The sequence below is a fragment of the Corvus brachyrhynchos genome, unplaced genomic scaffold (assembly GCF_000691975.1).
Source record: "Corvus brachyrhynchos isolate BGI_N302 unplaced genomic scaffold, ASM69197v1 scaffold72, whole genome shotgun sequence".
Classification (NCBI taxonomy): domain Eukaryota; kingdom Metazoa; phylum Chordata; class Aves; order Passeriformes; family Corvidae; genus Corvus; species Corvus brachyrhynchos.
In genome coordinates, this window is record NW_008236763.1 from 200,918 (window position 1) to 219,945 (window position 19,028).

The 19,028-nt window shown below is 44.9% G+C and overlaps 1 protein-coding gene across 1 annotated transcript in view; it reads left to right on the forward strand.

Moving 5' to 3' along the window:
- TSPAN2 (tetraspanin 2) overlaps positions 1–18,714 on the forward strand; it is a gene marked incomplete at its 5' end in the record, with an annotated part of 20,895 nt that extends 2,181 nt beyond the window's left edge. Inside the window, 6 exons of the mRNA XM_008644681.2 lie at positions 11,217–11,314; positions 11,755–11,829; positions 12,339–12,440; positions 13,650–13,724; positions 14,454–14,537; positions 16,088–18,714. Of these exons, the coding sequence (XP_008642903.2) occupies positions 11,217–11,314; positions 11,755–11,829; positions 12,339–12,440; positions 13,650–13,724; positions 14,454–14,537; positions 16,088–16,153 (500 nt within the window). The remainder of the gene's footprint in view (positions 1–11,216; positions 11,315–11,754; positions 11,830–12,338; positions 12,441–13,649; positions 13,725–14,453; positions 14,538–16,087) is intronic.
- Positions 18,715–19,028: the final 314 nt, after the last annotated feature.

Genomic DNA, 19,028 nt, shown 5'->3' on the forward strand with positions numbered 1-19,028 from the left:
TCTGGGACCAAAGCCGTGGTAAAAGGACAGTGAGAAGTTCAGTTACAGTGGGGTTTGCAGCAGACAAAGCTGCATTTAAAGGTCATGCTGAAGAGCTTTCCCTCACGAGGAGATTTCAGCTCTGAGTCCCCCTTGGCAGTTGTGTATTGGGCCTTTCTCAGAGTCTCTGGGACTGTTGTTTATTTGGCTCTGTGTTTGCTCTCTAACATGCTTTCTGGGTGACAGCCAGGGTTTTGCATAGGAATTCTTAATATGGAACACTATGCAGCACACCAGGAGCAGCTGCCCTGAGGGCTGAAAGAGAAAGCAGATCAGCAGTATGACTTAAAATATAAGCATATAGCTATACAGCCAAAAATAATTTCTTTATCTCTGTTCCACTGATGGCTTTTGTGGCTCTTTGTGATAACCCAAGGCCCTGTGATCACATCAACTTTGTGTCAGTGCTTGGAACAACAGTGCAGGTGCATTTGGAGTTTGCTTTGCAGGCTGAAACGCCATCTTCTGAAAAGCAGTTAATTTTCTTTCTTCTAAAGCGCAGCACATTCTGCTCTTTCTGTACCTGGATTAAGCTGCCAGCCGAATCTAACCAGCTTCTCTCTTCTGCTTCCTTGTGATGGTTTTTTTCCTGGATCTGAAATGTTGGGTTAGTGTAAAATAATTGATAATTCTATCCTTGCATTTTCCATTAGGCCAGAGTGAGTCTCCTTAAATAGCCCTGTTCTTTACCAGCAGTCCAGCTGTCTTTTCTGCCCCTGGAATGATTCGGGCCATGACTTGGCAACCAGGCCTGTTCATCTTTTCCAGCCACTGAGATGTTTTTGTTGGTTGGAGAACAGCTTACAGGCAGCAGTGCTGTGGGCAAGCACATATGTGTTCTTAGCTTTCTGTTGCTTGTGGTTTTGTGTTTGGTGATCCATATTCCCCACTGCAGTTTGCAGTGAAAAACCTACAACAGCAAAGGTTGGAATTGGAACTTTTTGACCCATGCAGCCTCTGACCATTTTACCAGACATATCTTACACTGCAGCAGGCTCCTAAAATTGGACATCCTCTCCCTGCAGCTCCCCAGCTTTTGGAGTTCCCACTACAGCGGGACAACATTTTTGTTCCTCCATCTCACAGTACAGTTTTTGTGCCTGTGCTTCAAGTGGTGAAGCAAAACTGTAGCTTCCCTGTTCGGCTGCAGTTCAGCTCAAGTAGAGTTCATAGATCCCTCTCTTAGCTGCACTTGAGAGAGAAAAAAGGAAAGAAAATAATATAATTTCAGCAAAGGTCCATAGCTGGCAGATACTTTTCATCTGAGCTGTCTGTGACACTGCACTGATCAAATGGAGAAAAAATCTGTAGAATTCAGGGAATTCCCTTGGACTGCTCATCCTTATAGAGACTCCTTTACCAAGACTGCCAAATTTTTTACTGTGCAGGAAAGTCTGCAACAGTCAGAAGGAAATAAGATGCTTGTGGGAACCCAAGGTGTCAGCATTGCTGTCTCACAATTAATTGGTCCTTAATTAATTCCTTGTAGTAGTGCTGTTCTAAATTTTAAGAATACCTAAAGCACAGTAGTACAGACCAAGTGCTGCTGAGTGCAAGTGGAGCATTTGTGAAGTAAAAACTGACATGGGGACTTTTTAAGGATCAGTTCCAGACCCCCATTCTTCCATCTCTGCTTTTGGTGGACAAAGGGCAACAAGCAGGACAAACTCTCTGTATTCCTAAGAAATGAAGTGCAGAGGGTCCCATCCCTGCCAGCAACAATAAAAGTGAAGGGTATGTACTCAACAAGCCCCCTCAGGAATGGTAACAAAACCTGGTGAATGCAAATGAATCAATCTGGGTGGCTCTTTCTCAGCCCTGAAGTGTTGCTCCTCCTGCACAGCCAGAGCTCACAAACCCTCCTGCTCTGTTCTGTTCTCTTTGTTTCAGTCTCATGATCCAATCTGTGGTCCAGGCATCCAACAGGGCCAAAACAGCTGTGGACAAAAGTTTTAGGGTGATTGTGGCTTTTTCTTGGGGTCTGTGAGAGCAGGAGTGATGCTGCTGGCTTTCAAAGGTACAGTTAGATGGAGCGTGCCTTAGGATATGAAGTCATGTCTGGAGCTGAAGGATATTAGTAGTTTTTCTCCATAGTAGTGGATGCCCATACAAACAGGAGTTGGCTGGAGTTACATCCATGTGAACTGCAGTTCTCTGCTCCTGTGCCTCCCTTTGTTCTAGTTCTATTCATCTATTTTGGAGTCAAGCACTATACTCTTAGTCAACAGGATCTTCTCTCCTAAATCCATAACCTCTCAAACTCTACCAGCCTTTAAAATGAAAGCTGTTGGCAAAACAGCCCCTGTGTAGAGATGTGATGCCACAAGAAGAGCATTAAATGATCCTGTCATCATATATTGGAGAGGCTTTTAGTCAGTACTTAAGACTTAAGTAATGAATTTGTCTTTCTTCCTATCATCTTGTATGCAGCTCTGTTTTTCTGCCACTCAGGAAGAGTGGTTTAGAAAAGGCTGATAGTGGACCTGAGTGGAAAACGGAAGCTGCTGCACTGGAAATTTGCTTTAAAAATATGACACCACCACTACCACCCCCTGAAAAAACCTTTCTTAAAATGAAAGTTGTTCTAAAGTCCACAGTCTCTGTTCTGGATCATAAAACCTTGCAGCAGTTCCTAAGAGTCAGTATTCCCCCTGACAGAAAAAAGGCAATTCTGACCAAACAAGCTAATTTAGCCTAATGGAACAATCTGTCCATCTGCCTCAGGGTGATTGTTATATATTTGCAAGATGCTAAGGTTCAGGAGGCTTTTTTTTTTTCTTTAATCACTTAAGCATGATAATGCACTTTATGCTTTTTGCCCATTAAATTGTCCTCCTGGGTGACTTCTCCCACCCTCCTCTCCCTGCTGTAGTTGTGTAAAAGCCAGCCAGTCCCCCCCCACAGCAGCAGCTGAACCCACAGTTACCCCATTTCCTTCTCCTCCCTCAAGGCAGCTGGAAGCCACCCTGGTTCCTGCCCTCTGCTAGCACTGCTGTGACTGCTGAGCCCTGACAGCACCGAGTGCCCTCAGCTCCCCTCAGGGAGCACCAGGCTCCAGGTGTCCCTGGTTCTGGTCAGGCTGCCCATGGCCAGCCCAGAGCTCACCACACCAACACTTGGAGCTCTCTGGAAAGAGCCACCTGCAGGAGGGGACTGGGGGTAAAACCCTGCCTCAGGGTGATTGTTGTATATTTGCAAGATGCTAAGGTTCAGGAGGCTTTTTTTTTTCTTTTAATCACTTAAGCATGATAATGCACTTTATGCTTTTTGCCCATTAAATTGTCCTCCTGGGTGACTTCTCCCACCCTCCTCTCCCTGCTGTAGTTGTGTAAAAGCCAGCCAGTCCCCCCCCACAGCAGCAGCTGAACCCACAGTTACCCCATTTCCTTCTCCTCCCTCAAGGCAGCTGGAAGCCACCCTGGTTCCTGCCCTCTGCTAGCACTGCTGTGACTGCTGAGCCCTGACAGCACCGAGTGCCCTCAGCTCCCCTCAGGGAGCACCAGGCTCCAGGTGTCCCTGGTTCTGGTCAGGCTGCCCATGGCCAGCCCAGAGCTCACCACACCAACACTTGGAGCTCTCTGGAAAGAGCCACCTGCAGGAGGTGACTGGGGATAAACCTGCCACTGGTCCTGAGGGAAGTAGAGGCATCAAGGTGGTTCCCATTCCTGGATGCCTCCAGGATGTGACTGCCCCATCCCTGGAAGTGTCCAAGGCCAGGCTGGATGGGGCTTGGAGCAATCTGGGATAGTGGAAGGTGTCCCGTGACAGGGGGCTGGAACTACATCATCTTTAAGGACCCTTCCAACCAAACCATTCCATGATTCCATGATTCCTCTTGCTGGAGCAGCGCACCACACTCTGGGGTTGCCCAGGCTCCTTTATCATACACAGTCTCTGTAAAAGGAGCTCTACATGCATGAAGATGGTTCTACATAACAACCAAACCAGTATAACCCATTATAACTCCCATAAGGGAAATGTCCTGTGCTGTGTTTCACTCTGGCAGAGCTGTAAATACACTTGGACTGCCCACTCTGAAGCCATTAAGAGGAAAGTGTTTTGTCTGCTGGAAAAAACCAAACCAGCAACCAAAAAGCCCTCAGGCTTGTTTTTGGGGTGTGTCAGTTCAAAAACATCTTCAGGAGGGTTTGGATTGAGCTGGTTCATGCACTCACAGGATTATCCAGAGTGTCCTAATCTTGAGAGGATTGCAGAGAATCACGAGATGATTTCAGAATACCAAATGACTGAGTATTACAAAGGCAGAAGAAATACAGTATCAACAAAGTGATGCAAGTGGTAACAGATAATGTAAGCAGTATAAACACTGACAGACTTTAAATTAGCTACAACCACACATGAACATGATCTTAGGCTTACTATCAGTTGCTCTTGACAACAAAGTGCTTTGCTTACTGCAGTCAAACAGGCATATGGATGTCAGGAATTATGAAGAAAGGAAATGTGAATCCAGTTGAAAAATCTTAATGTCACTGTGTACATTTCCAGTGCACTCAGTGTCCTGAATGCTCTGTAGTTCTAGTCCAAAAGGGTGCAACAGAACTAGAAAAAGTACCAAGGCATTTGACATGGTTATGACCATAGTGTGCACTCTGAACAGCTCCCATATGAGGAAGTTTTTCCACACTATTCACATCATTAAATTGTAGAATCCATTGCCACGGGGTTCTGCAAAATTCAGCCAGGGTAGAACAGCTCCAGCTGGCACAGGTGTGTTGCTGACACCTGAGTTCAGAGCAGTCTGTGGGGGTGACAGACACTGACAGAGCCTTTGGGAACAGCTTTGGGAACACACTTCGGCTTGAGTGAATTTGGGCCATAATTGTTTAGGGTTCTGGGATGCAAGTGAGCAAGATACGTAACAAGGGCTGGTGTTCTGTGGGAAAAGGAGGAACTGGACTGGGATGTTACATTACAGTGAGGCTGCTTTTAAATTGAAACTCAGGATTTGTGCATCAGCAGAAGCCTCCAAACTGGCTGATGCCTATAATGCTTTTGTGGTTCCGGGAAGATTAACCACAAAATCCCCGCTGAATTCGCAGAAGACACTTAATCAGATACATCCATTATGTTCAAATTAAGGCTATGTTCCACTTCTCCAGAAATTCATCTTACTTTAGAGGCCTCTGCAGCTCTTCTCCAGTTCTATAAATGTATTTTATAAATAACTATACAATGGAAATTTCTAGTAACAAGCCTGTTTCAGGGGCTGTGTTTGGTGCCACACACACAACCGTCCCCGTCTGGCTGCTTTTTTCCAACTCCTACGTGTGTTTCTCATATTTTCCAAGAGTGTGTCTGTGCTAGAGGTTCCTTGGTGCTCTCCTAAGGGTTGGAGAGCCTCAGTCCTTCTGTGGAGGAGGACATCTGCCTCCTGGGCTGCAAGGAACACATAACCCCAGGAAAATCCCTTCAAGCCCTGTCTGGGTCCCGGGCTCTGCCGTCGCTGCCGCTGGGTCCCTCACCCCAAGAACAGAGCTGCTTGTTCTCTCTGTGGAGTAGGAACAGTTGGGGGTTTGTTCAGTGGTATTTACTCAGCCCAAAAGAGAGCAAAAAAAAAAAGGAGAATTATTTCAAATGGAAAGTGCCCGTAGCAGCCAGGTAAACAAGAAACCCATGTGAAATAAAGCCAGACAGAGACAGGGTGTGTTTGTCTGCTCCTGCTCTGTGCAGTAGGCTCCAGGCAGGGATTTGTGCCTCAAACCTTCTGTAAGGCTTGGGGAAAAACAAACAAACAAACAAAAAGCAGCTCTGGGAGTGGATTCTCTTCCAGAGTCCGAAATCAGACCTCTTCCAGCAGGCTGATTCTTCCCTCACTCTTGATATACATAAAGATACATTGCAGCCAGTAAAATTCCATCCTTCTCTTCTATCTGGTCTAAAGTAATGGAATTCTGTATCATTGCTAATCACAGAGGTTTTGTTCACTTGGAAATAACACACAGAATACCTTGGTCCTTTTTAAGGTGCTTTTTCACACTTACAGATCTGCTGTCTCTCAGTACAGCCCAAGGAGATGTGTCTAGATATCCAGAGGAAACAGTATCTTAGGGAAGAGCTCTGTGCCACCAGCACTGAGGCTGATCCAGAGATCTGCTGAGTTGTGGATTTGCCATTCTTCACTACTGGGAGCCACAGGAGATTGCCAGATGACATTGTAATTCCCCTTGTAATTGCAAAGCAGAGTCTGCTAGAAAATGGGAATCCCTCCTGCAGGAATTTTCACAGGGAATACCCCCCAGTTGACAATTTCCTTTCAGGAAATAATGATTTTCCCCATGGGATGAATCAAAAAATCAAATATACAGAAAACCTGCTGCTTTATGGCTTTCCAAATTTGTCTTTGCAAAATAAAACAATGGCAGAAGAAGGGGCTTCCCCCTCTTACACTCACTACGTTACAGCCAGAAGGGAAATCAATTTGTTACCAGGTGTTCTCTCACTTGACTCACTGCTAAAAGGAGAAGTCTTCATTTCTCTTCACACCTATAAAAAGCTGTGTATGGGGGTGGGTCAGCACAGCAAAACAAACAAACCACCACCCCAAAACCTCAATATTTCCTCGCAAAAAAAGATGAAGAGAATAGGCTCTGTCCAAAAATCCCCAGTCCTGTGACACGTTGTTTTTCATCCTCTTGTGGTTACAAAGAAGCCCCTATTTCCTCCAGAACCCCCTCAGTAATCAGAGCACTGGCTGTGTCTGCCTAAATCAACCAATTTTCTGTCGGATTTACACATGGATTTTAATCTTTGGAATGTGCCTCTTCATCCCTTTGCATTCAGGGGCTGAGAGTGATCTGTTTGTGGGTCCTGAATGCGAGTGGAATAAATATTCCAAGTGTGGGCAATCACAGATGGCAGAGCTCTGTCACTGGGGCCAGTTTTGCCCTCCTTAATGTCACAGCAGTATTCCTGCTCTCTGCATTCCCTGTTCTCAATTTAGGTGTCAAACCTTCTCTCCTCTTCATTAGCACACACAGATCGAAGTGCCAGAATTGCAGAAATGAACAGAGGCAACAAGAGGTGACAGGAAAAATTTCACAAAGGCCACCAACCTTTGCTTCCTTTCTACCTTGTACTTTTTCCCTTCTGCTGCACAAAAAGCTGCAGCTGGACAGTCCTCTCATCATTTTCCACTCACCAAAACAAGCTCTCTACCCTGATCTGACTCACACACTTCTTTTTGCCATGTTGAGCTTTGTGGTGAATCTTTTGTGTCAGTTTGTAGCTCTCAAACCTGTTCCATTTTGTGGCTATAAACTGTTTTTTTTGTTTCCCTGCTGTGCTGTAGATGCCAAGTTGGAGGCCATGCCAAGGCTTTGTATTTTACAATGGAAGTGCTGATGAATAGAAGCTGATTAAGGCTTTCCATCCTGCTTTTTGGCAAGGAATGGGTTTTAGTGAAGCTGAGGTACTTCTGACACTGGATACTATTGCAAGGCAGGGTGTGATATTAACACCACCCAATGTCTGGATTTGCGCTGGTGACCCTGACAGCTCTCAGTGCTTGATGGCTTTAGGTAAGGCTGAGATCCAAGGGCTGTGTGCCAGACATTGCCACCCTTTGCTTTTCTTCTCTCTAGAGAGTCTCATTTAAAATTTAGGTCTATTCTTATTAAGAATTTGAGGTGATCGTGCCTACATTGCTGTGTACAGCCCACTAGGAAAAGAAATACCAGATCCCTGTCTTACACCATCCAGGATATTTCTGCATCTACTGCTTTGATATCGTTACGAACCGATTTAAACACAGAAGACCAAAGTAAACTAAGTCTGTGAATAAAACAGATCGAACCCAGAAAGGTTCGAAATATACCCAAAAAACATTATTAAAACCAAACAAGGTTAGATGTTTGGTGCCAAAAAATTGATAAATTTTATTTCATAGTAAAAGAGGCAAAGAGAAAGAAAGCAAAAAGGAAGAAAAAAAAAAAGCGGGGGGAGGGGGGTGTCAGGGGTTAGGTAGAAGCATATCACCCTTCCAGGGGTCCCAACGACGTCTCGTTGCTCCCCTCCATCTGCTCTTCTTGAGGGTGAGGGTCCCCCGCTGCTGCCGCCAAAAAGTATAGAATCCAGGGAATTAATAAACGTTTTGGGCCAGGTGGTAACACCCCCGTGCCTCCTCAGTGGGGCTGCGTTTGACATTGCCCCTCGCAACACTGTGGATCTGTTGCATCCTGTGCAGTGCTCTGGTGCAGGGTCTGGGGACACCTTTGGGCGGGCCTTTGACAGGCCATGACATCTCCTCTGTCCTTCACGGGGATGCGGCTTCTCCCGGAGTGAAGGGCTCCTCAGCTGAGTTCCCCAGCACTGCAGAGGATGGGCATTCACTGCCTTGGACCAGAGGCTTTTTCACCACACACCCAAAGTCCCTCCTCCCGCCAGCCTTTGGTGCGAGGGTCTGTGCGAGCCTGGCAGCTGATAGCTCTGGGGCTGCGGTCTCCAGCCCGGAAGGGCTGGGCTTGATCCCTCTGTGAATGTATCCCCAGACCTGAGTCCCTTTATCTTATCTCGAGGAGTGAGCAGGGTAAGGCCTTAGTCAGGGTGTGGTAGTCTTTTCTGCAGCTTTTGTAATACAGTTTTGCTATAATAGGCAAAAGTCCTCCATGAAGATGTTTAAGCCATAAATTGTAACATTTCAGTCTCTGACAGATATCCTTCCTGGAAGTCATCATCTGCTGAGCATCCCTGGATGTGGGTGCTGGGAAACCTCTCAGTGCAAGCTGAGAAATAACTTGGCCCCTTTGAATTTTTTTTCAAGGTACTCTTCATGTGTCTTATGGAATATTCTGAGTTGGAAGGGATCCACAAGGATCATCGAGGCCAAGTCCTGGCCTCAGGACAACCCCAAAATCACAAGTTTCATTCCTGTGTGAAAGATTACATGTGTGTATATATAGTAGAAAAGTAAAAATATCTTTATTTTCGTGGAAATTTTAAGTGTCAACATTATTTTCCATCTAGAAATAGCTGGGTATCAGCAAGTGGTAGTCCCAGGCTGAGAAAAGACAAAGTGGGACGAACTCTCCTGAGCAGAAGATGGAAGAAGGTGGATTTAAACTCCTGGCTGGCTCAGCTGTGGGGTTCGGCTTTGTTTAGTGAGTGGTGCTTTCTTCCTGTAACACGCCTTAAAAGGGAAGTTCTGATTGAGGTAGTGGTTTAGCTCTGAGTCATGCGAGTGAAATGCTCAAGCTGTTTCTCTGACAAATGCAAACCCAAATCCCTGAAAGTGGTCTCACCCCCGACGCTCATCGAGCTTTGTCTTTCCTAGCTGCAAATACCAAAAAGAAATGGTCCTCTCCTGTCTCCTTACTCAAATTTATCTTTCTGAAGTGGCCTGATAAATGATTACAGGGACGGGAGCAGGGAGTGACACACAGAAAACGTCCAGGAAACATCTTTGTAATTGCCCTGTGTTTGTTACCATGGAGATCTCAGGAAATGGCAGTGTTGGTGTTTCGCCGTTGAGCACCAGGTTCTGCACCTGAGAGAGGGTTTTCTGTCTTTTCCAATTCATCTTCCACGAGGGCTGGCTGACCTTTCTCCCCTGAGCCATAAATATCTTTGTACATCAGTAAAAACCAGTGCTGAGAATATGTGTACAAGTACCAGCCTGAAGAATGCTCACTCCTAGTGGTGGCTAGTCCTCACAGGTGGCTGATTATTAAAAATCCAGAAAACATGGAATAAGAACTGCCAACACAGTCAGCAGGCAGCATCCCCCCAGCACCACGGATACTACAATTAGTAGGGCAAAGCCATATTACCGGTAATTGTGTTATTGCTATTTAGCAGAGTCTATTTCTTAGTAGGAACTGGGGCAGAAGGAGGGAGGGGAGGAGAAAGATCACAATAAATGGGATAGATACAGAGACTGGAGAGTGATGTGGCAGTGAATGGGCAGCAGGCAGGAGTTTGTTTGCCTTCCCTGAGCAGGCTGCATCAGCGAGGCAGAGTAGCTGGATGGAAGCTCTGCACTCAAACATTGACTGTTTTTACATTTTCCTAGCAATTGCAAACTGCCATCTGTAAGATTTTCTAGTCTAGGTTACACAAGGCCTGCTAACAGCAAATTCCAGCAGCTCTGCTAACCCTGGGTCGGATTTTATAATAGTGTTTACACTGGTAACTGAGCACACTAAAGGTTCTCATTGGAAGTTTGGGTAGTCCAGGCTGGGAGCAAGGCTCGCTGTGCCCTCTAGTGCACTCTGCCTGCAGCTCCACTGTCCCCTCACCAGGGAGGACACGAGGAGAAGAAAAATGAAGCTCTTTTCCCCAGCAGTGGCTTGGCACAGCAGATTTCTGCACGTCCTGCACAGGGCAAGGGCTAGAACTATACCAACATGGTACCGGAGCCAAGGCACAGCCCCAGTGGTTGTGGTCTGGTGGGAGCTGACCCCCACAGGAACCCGTGTGTTGCCTAAGCACAGATCAAAAAATGTACATTTGCAAGTGAGGAAAGAAAAACTGTGCTCTGATTTCCTTTTGTCCTAGATAAAGCCCATACAAAAAAATAAAAACAAAACCAAAAAACCTGTGGAATATGAGCATTTCTAGATGTCAGGTTACAGCTGAGGTCCTAGATCTGTATGGGGCTATGTTGCCATTTCCCATGTTCCTTTAAGTTCCCCCCTGCAGAGCAGTACAGCACATTTCCAGCCCCAGGTTTCCCAGAAATAAGCCCTCTAGCCATGCCTGGGTTTTCTTGCCATACATTGCTTATTACAAAGGTGTAAGGGAGTTCTGGATGGGTTTGTTCTTCTTGTGCTGAGCTGTCCCTGGGACAGGAAACTTGGAAGGTGGAAGTCACAGATTCTCATCACAGAATATTCTGAGTTGGAAGGGATGGACCAACAAGGATCATCAGGTCCGACTCTTAAATGAATGGCCCATCCAGGAATCAAACCTGCAAAGCTGGTGGTTTTAGCACCATGCTCTAACCAACTGAGCTGATCTCACATTGTCTTATTTAATTCTCCAAGAATTCTGAGTAAAGCATTGCTCTCTTCCTGTGGTCAGAGAACCTTTTCTGTGTAACCAGTTTTGTGAGAGCCAACGACCTTGTTGGCTATAAGTGGGTGGGGTTGATGAAATAGGTAGCAGGCTTTGGGGAGAGAAGCCTTCTCAAATTGTTGCCTGGCCCTGGTTTTCCACAGGACTCTATGTACTGGTGGGAGCAGGGGCCATCATGTCGGCAGTCGGATTTTTCGGGTGCTGTGGAGCAGCGCGGGAGTCCCAGTGCTTAATTGGAACAGTGAGTAAAAGGTTTCCAGGGCCTGGGCTGTGCAGGAAAACCATCCAAAGCATTCAATGCTTGGTGTCATTAATGGAAAGATCTTTACATGCACCTGAAAGGTCTTATGTCCTTTTATTGGCTAATCCAGTTTCTCTGGACTCAGTAGCCACCATGCTACTGCAGAGCTGGAATACATGTGGAGGTGCCCTTGTTTGTCCCTTGTGATGTATTCCCTGGAATTACCCTCTGATTTTCCTGAAGCTCCCTCTGAGCCACATCTCCCTCTGAGCCACATCTTTGCTATTTCCCCTTTGTTTGAATATGACAAGAAATCTGCCTTGGCCTCCTCAGTAGCTTTAGTTCAGGGTGGGGTGTTGAGGCCTGGGGAGGACAAGGGGCTGGCTGCCAGCCCCTGTGAACAAGATACACTCATGTGAGACTCTCTCCTTCCTCTGCAGTTCTTTGCTTGCCTGTTGGTGATATTTGCAGGTGAGGTCACTGCTGGAGTATTTGCCTTCATAGGAAAGAAAGTGGTAAGTAGCAAACAGCCTCTAATGTAATAATGGGGTAGTTAGGGATTCCAGTGCCCACGGCTCTTCCATAGGAAAGCTTTCCAGGAGACTTTTCCTAGGAAGACTCTCTGACATTCTTATCTGGAGCCAATGAGAGCTTGTGTTATCACAAGTTTGGAATAGGATGAAGTTTTTGCCTTCTCTGTCCAAGAAAAAGTGGAGGTGTGGTTCAGCCTTGAAGGAACATCAAGGGGAACTGTATGAAAAGAGGGTATTGCCTGGGAAAAAGGCAAACAAATTCAGGCACTGGACTTCCCCAGCTTAGAGTGTTTAACCAAAGCACAGAATAGAGCCTATGAACATTCTGACCCTTTGAATGCCACCAGGCCACAAACCCTCCTGGCTTTTGAGTCATCATACCTGTTTACCAGGCACAACTTTTTGCCCTGGAGGTTGAGGACACAAAGTGAAAGTCTTGGATTGGGGGTAAGACTGATTTGCAGCTCACTGAGAAAGTCTGATTTCTGCAGGCAATACAGGAAGCCCAGAAAATCTATGATGATGCTTACGAGGACTACCTGAAAAACCCAGTGGGGAAGGTCAACAGTACCATCTATCGCTACCACGTGGCTGTGAGTACTCCTCCACCTTAACACCTCACTGCACTGCTCCACTGTCACACTGCCCATCAGAATCCAGAATTCCTCCCTCTGAGGTATGGAAAAATAGAACTAAATGTGCTTAAAATCAAGTCAGAGGCTCTGACAACCCTGAGAGTTTCCTGAGGGCTCTGTCAGAATTCTGGTTTTCGGATCTCTGCATTTGAAAGTGCAATTAGCCAGGCTCTGAAATTTCTGATGCTTCTGGTCTTTGTGTTCAGAAGAAATGACTGTTATGACCCTTCTGGATATTGAAATCCACGGGCAAATACTCGCAAATGCAGAGAGAGGGAGAAACATCTGCATCCCTCTGCATCTGTCAGAGAAAATGTCACCTGTGACCTAGAACCTACAGTGGGGCAGATCCTGTCTCTGGTTGAACTATGTAGGTGAAAGACCAAAAGCACATGTGTGACACAGTTCAGGCCACCCAGAAAGTGAATGTCTGAATCAGAATTACAACCTGTGACTTCTTGAATCCTATTTGTGTCCATCCTGGATCTACACTGCCTCCCATGGAGAGCAAGCCCAAGCTTTGTTGCTCCTTACAGCAATTCCCACGTTCTTTAGAACAAACATTTCACAACCTCAGACCCTTTTGTCCTTCTCCCATAGCTCTTATTTCTGACCCAAAGAGGAATTCCAAGCATTTTGTGGGAGATAGGCAAACAGGAAAAACAAACCCTCTGAAACTCTGATTTATTACTGCCTCCAAAGCCAGCACGATGTTGTGTCAGAAATAAAATTCCAGCATTCTCTGCTGTAGCTTTTGTGCATTGCCCATAATTCTCTATGTGATATTTGAACTTTCTGCATTCTCTCTTTAACAACTCCTGTTTTCTTGCAAGCCAGGGATCTGCCTTTCCCAAATCCACTTGTTTGCTTTGTTATGAAATACCATAATAAAAATCCCTTCTGGACATTGTTGTTAATACAAATGTGGCTGTTTGCTGTGGCCTCAGACAATTGAAACTAATTTTTGAGAATTCTGTCCCACGCAGTTGGAACTCTACCAGAAACAGCAGTTTAAATATAGAGAATAAGGTTATTACTTGATCTGTACAGATTCTTTTTTTTTAGTTGTTTATTGTCTCACTTTCAGTATGAAAGTAATAACTGACTTTCAGTATGAAACAGTCTGTGGTTTTCCCCTCTTTGATCCTTCATCTCTCTCTCATTCAGCTCCAGTGCTGTGGTAAAGGTAATGTGGAACAACAAACAGGATTACCCTGTCCAGAGAACATCCAGCTGCCAAAGGCAAGTGTCCTCTGTCCTGCTTGTTCTAATCACTTTTCCTGTCAGTTCTTTAGTAAAATTGGAGACATTCTGTTAGTAAAAGAAAGGAAGAAGTTCCTTTTTACCTTGCAAATTCCAGCATGAAATTCCTTATGGAATGGAGCAGAGTGGAGGCAGAATGAAGCTGGAGGTCATATTGCCCTCAGTTGTGACGCCTGTTTGTGGCATTCCATGGCAGCTGAGACAATATTACATCATCTGAAAGGAAAAGGGAGAAGGAGGTAACGGAACAGGACCCCAAATTCCCCGTGGAGGCCGAATTTTGCAAAGTGCCCACCTTAGTCAAGCATGGAGCCTCCAGACTAGAAACCTCATTGGTGTTAAGAAAGATATTTCTGTAATTTCTGTCTTTTCTCGAATCTGCTTGTAAGTACAATGTCAAAATGAAGCACCAAACCTCCTGATTTAGCATGGCCTGTTATATAAAGGAGTTTAAATTTAGGGAAAACCGAGTGTAAGAAAATTACTTGCATGTGTCAGCCTTTCCAGGCAAGAGGTACAGATGCCTCACTAGAAAATGGAAGATACTGGAAAATTACCAACAAAACCCAAGGTTTAGATTCAGGAATTAGAATGGTGACTGCACTAATATTTTCATGTTTATCTGTTGCTCAGTAAGAACAGCTGATAGAATTGATTGAAATAAAGATTTTCAGGAATAAAAAAATATTTTAATTTTGTTTTTAATAGGACTGCCTGGTTGAAATTCAGAATGTAATTGATACTAATCTGCGCTTAGTTGGAATTGTTGGAATTGCAATTGCTAGCATCACAGTGAGTAAATCCATGTTCTCAAATCTCTCCTTGAGCCCAGTACCCTGTCCTTTATTCCAAGCTTTGTGGAAGGTATTTTGCAGAAACTGGTGAGATTCCTCAATTCTTATCGTTTCCAGTGTGTCTTCTCCCTGGGAATTGCCCCCATCAGTGCAAGCAGAGCTGGGTGACTGCTTTACAAGTTCGTTTTGTGTCCTTAGAGAGGGTCCAAAGTAATGGTAATCTTTTGTTGCAATAGTAGGAAAGCAGAGTGCACATGAGCCAAACTGAAAAGCAAAAGGCTGTAGCAGCATTTAATATATTCCAAAACAACTGCAGGCTGATGCTTTAAATTCTTTAGGATACATTCCTTAGTTTTCATAGGAATAGAGAGTACCCACTAGAGCTGTGACCAATAGATGTCACCCTGTCCCAAGGACACAGCAGGACCGGCAGGCTGGGGCTCACCAGGCTTTAGCACAAAGCTTTTTCCAGCACGTCTGTGCTGTGACTTCCTTCAGACTCAGACACCAGCAGCATGAGGAACCATAATATTAGTAAAGAAACACTCCTTTAGCTGCTGGGAAGAGCAGGACATTCACAGATTTATGTGGGCAGTGAAAAGCAGCTGAAGGGTTTCTGCGAGTAACAGAAACCATGGTGTGTGGATGGTGTGTGGATTAAACAATCCTGGGGTTTGTATGAAACATGAAGGGACTCAGAAATACAGCCAGGCAACGAGGGTGGGACAGAGTTCAATAACATCAAGGACACACCAGAACCGGGATCATCTCCCCTTGGATCCCCACCTCAGACACAGCAAAGGTCCTGAAGTGACCACAACCTCTTCAGCAGCAGAAATGCACCTGCACAATTTTCTGTGCTTGTTTCTGCCACTTGCAGGGCTGTGAGAGCTCAGCTGTGCCCGTCCCTAGGGAGATGTGTGGGGAGGAGACATGAACCCAGTGCTTTAACTGCCCATCTCCCACCCTTAGCAGTGCAGCCACAGGAGGGAGCTGCTTTGGAGAATCAACCTGTGGCAAGAAAGCAGAGCCTCTGGCAACACCCACTGTTCTCTGCTTTTATCATTCCCTCTAGGTAACAAGTTTCCTGACATGAGTGGGGTTATAGATTTAATGTGTAGTCTTGCTCTTGAGCACAGGAACTATTAAGAGCTCAGCACCAGCTACCAGCGACTCTGGAATCACCCTCTGCTCTTACTCAAATGTGTGTAATATTCCATGTAGAAGCATTCTGAAACGCAGAAACTTCTGGTGCAATACTAGGATACCACCAATAGTCACAGTTATGATGTGACTTAAATTGATGTTAATAACATTAATATTTGGGGCAGCTGTGCTTGCCCAGACATTTAGAACAAAGAGCAGTGAAACCAGTGTGAGCAGATAAAATCAGTGAAACCTCTTCCATGTTTATTGTCTGATGTTTTGGGGTTTGTAGATGGAAGCAGTCACTACTCTGCCATAGGGACCTTCAGATTGTTCTGATATGCAAATTTTTTTATAATTGTTTTGTAAGTGGATCCCTAAATCACATCCCTTCTCTTCTAGATCTTTGGCATGATATTCAGCATGGTTCTGTGCTGTACGATCCGTAACATGAGAGAAATGATCTAAAACTGTCACTGCACAACTATGCCCCAGGAGTTCCAGACTAAGCTTACAAGAAGTGCTCTTCTACCCAATTTAATATTTGTAATGCATTTTAATCAGTGTTTTAACATACTGAGAGGAAAATATCCCATTAGGTGATCAGGTGAATTGTATTAGTTACAGTAAAACTGAAGTGAACAAAAAAAAGGGGTTTAAAATGTCCTTTTTAATGAAAAAAGCAAAGGTGCATCTAAGACTAATTTGATTTTTAATGTATGTATATGTACAATTAAGAGTTTACACATGTATAGACTTTATGTAAGCACATGCATCTCTCCCCTTACAAATACATATGCATGTGAGCAGGTCCCTGGATGTGCAGTACCTTGTCTAGATAAGTATGTGCAAATGGCACATGTTGTGTGTGCATCCAGAGTGTCCCTGTGCAGGATGTGCACCTCCCACAGGGACACAGTGCTTGGAACCCTCTCACACTGAGCCCCTGTTTGCCAAGAATTAGCAGAGGAACAAATGCCATTGTAAAATGTAAGACCTAGGATCCATTTTGTGACTTTATTTTCCAAAGCCCAAACAGAGTAGAACTAATAAAATTGGACTTTATTTAAAAAAATAATTATTGCCTAAGGGCCTGCTCCAGCAAACTTCAGTTCATGTGAGTAGACCCACTGACTTCACTGTCATGCAGAGACTGCATATTTATTTTTTGTAGGACTGGACCCTTCATGCAAATGCAGAAAGCTCTGGGGGAGAAAACATGTCCAAGGAGATCCAGGCTAAAGAAAGAGGGGGAAAGAGGTGAGAAGCTGGCAAGACCAGGCAGTCATTTGGGACCAACTGCAGTGCAAAGTGTACTTAAGCTTCCCAAGCTAGGCTGAGATACACCAAAAAACCCAACTGTGAGTTCAAGGGGCCACTAAAATCCACATTCAGCAGCCCCTTTGTCCCAAAAGCCTCACTGTGGCTACAAACTGGTGCAGGAGTGGAGCCTAGGTCCAGAAAAGCAGCCCCTTTGTCAGACCTCTGGAGAATCTAACTGGCCTGTGGAAGCCAAACAAAGAGTGAAAGTGGTCAGAAAAAGACACGCAGCACTTTAATATCCTCAGTTTCTGCTTCTGTGACTATCACAGCTTCCACGGGGCTCTTACCTCAACCTCTCGCCCTTTCCTGGGGGTGGAAGGCAGGAAAGAAAGATGGGACATTTTTACAGAGCCATGAAGTAAGTTTTCTTACTGGCACCTTTATTGCATGTCAGGTATAAAAATTACACTGTGTGCTTGAAATACCTCAGGGCTTGCGTTTACATAGTTTGTTTCTATATTTTAGTTTTTCTATTTGTCATATTTATTCATAAGAGAATGTTCCTTTTGAACCAGGCTAGAAGGGAGAAAGGTTGTCCCCAGAAAAATAAATTACATCAAAGGCTCAGGATCTCTTTAATTTTTTAATTTTGAGATAATTGACCATTTCAGAGAACAGCTTTTCACTAACTATACCCCCATAGCAGCAGATCTGGTGATCACCAGTTTAGATTCCTGATGCAGTTGTTCCATATATGATGGGGAGAAGTTCAGTTAAACTACACATTGCAATAGTCCAGTGTCTAAGAGGCCTTGGACTTTGCAAGTCATGGGGTCTTTGTTCCACTGAAACACAGTGGAACAAAATGGAATTTCAGGAAATACGTGTATTCTAGTGCACATTTGTGTGGGATATATCACCCATTACCTATTATTTATTTTTTATCTCTTATTCCCCAAAGAAACTCAAACTCCCATCAGTTTTCTGTCACTTCAGGATTTGGGGTAGTGCTGCTCCTCCAAGTATCTGATTTAGTTGACACATCTTGCTGCCTTTTACACGGATTTCTCTTTTCCAATCTTCCAACCACGAGCTGTGGCACTGCACTAAGAGCTGGGCATGGCAGGCACTGCCGACTGAGCCATGCCCAGGCTGAGCTTTAGGCTGGCAGGGACACATGAGATCACACACCAGGAAAGAGTCAGGCTCATGTAATTCTGTCACAGCTGATTAGCAATGGATGTTAATTAAAAACAGGGCCTGGGACCTCATTCTGCAAGAACCAGAACAGGAAACAGCCCTGATCTGCTGCTTGTTCCTAAGAAAGGCTCAGCTGGGAGAATGGCACTGGCAGCAAATTCATGAGGGTTTCAAGCTGAAACTTAGAAATTAGTTTAACACAGCAGCCAGCAAAGCAATTTCCTGGCTCCCAGGTGCTCCTGGCTGTGTCCCTGCAATGGTTCTGCTCTGAAGAGATGATGGGGTAGTGCCCAGCTGGGGTGTGTTGTCCCAAGGTAGTAGTGGCAGAAAGAAGAAACTCTTGTAAAGTATAATTTTTACCACTCAGAGCAAGCCAGTTTTCCAGGAAAATCAGTAAAAATAGCAACACAGCCAGTGGTTCAGGTTCCAAGATTGTTGCCCTACAGGGATAGAAACTGACTGCAAATAAAGCAATTTCCTTCTGTTACATTCCATATCATAATGACAGTATTCTATTCATTTTAAACACATCTACACATAATTGGGTTTCGTTCCTCAAATTCATAGCACCAGAATGTAATGACAGGACCAGAGTTTATCTCTTTATTTATTATTTCTTGAGTAAGTTGGAAGATACCCACTCCTGCTTTGAGATGCACTGAATGCCAAGGCAGCTTGCAGAACCTGCTTTTGCTTCCCCAGCCCTCCACTCCCCCAGAAGTACAAAACCACCCCCGTGCCTTAAGAAAACAGGAAAAAGTGTTACACAAAAACCTGTAAATTCAGACTTGAACCACCAAACTTTATGCTGAAGTGTTTTGGGTTTGTGATTAGTTTTTTTCTTCCTCTAAACAGGGCATTAATTTTCTGAGCATTCCTG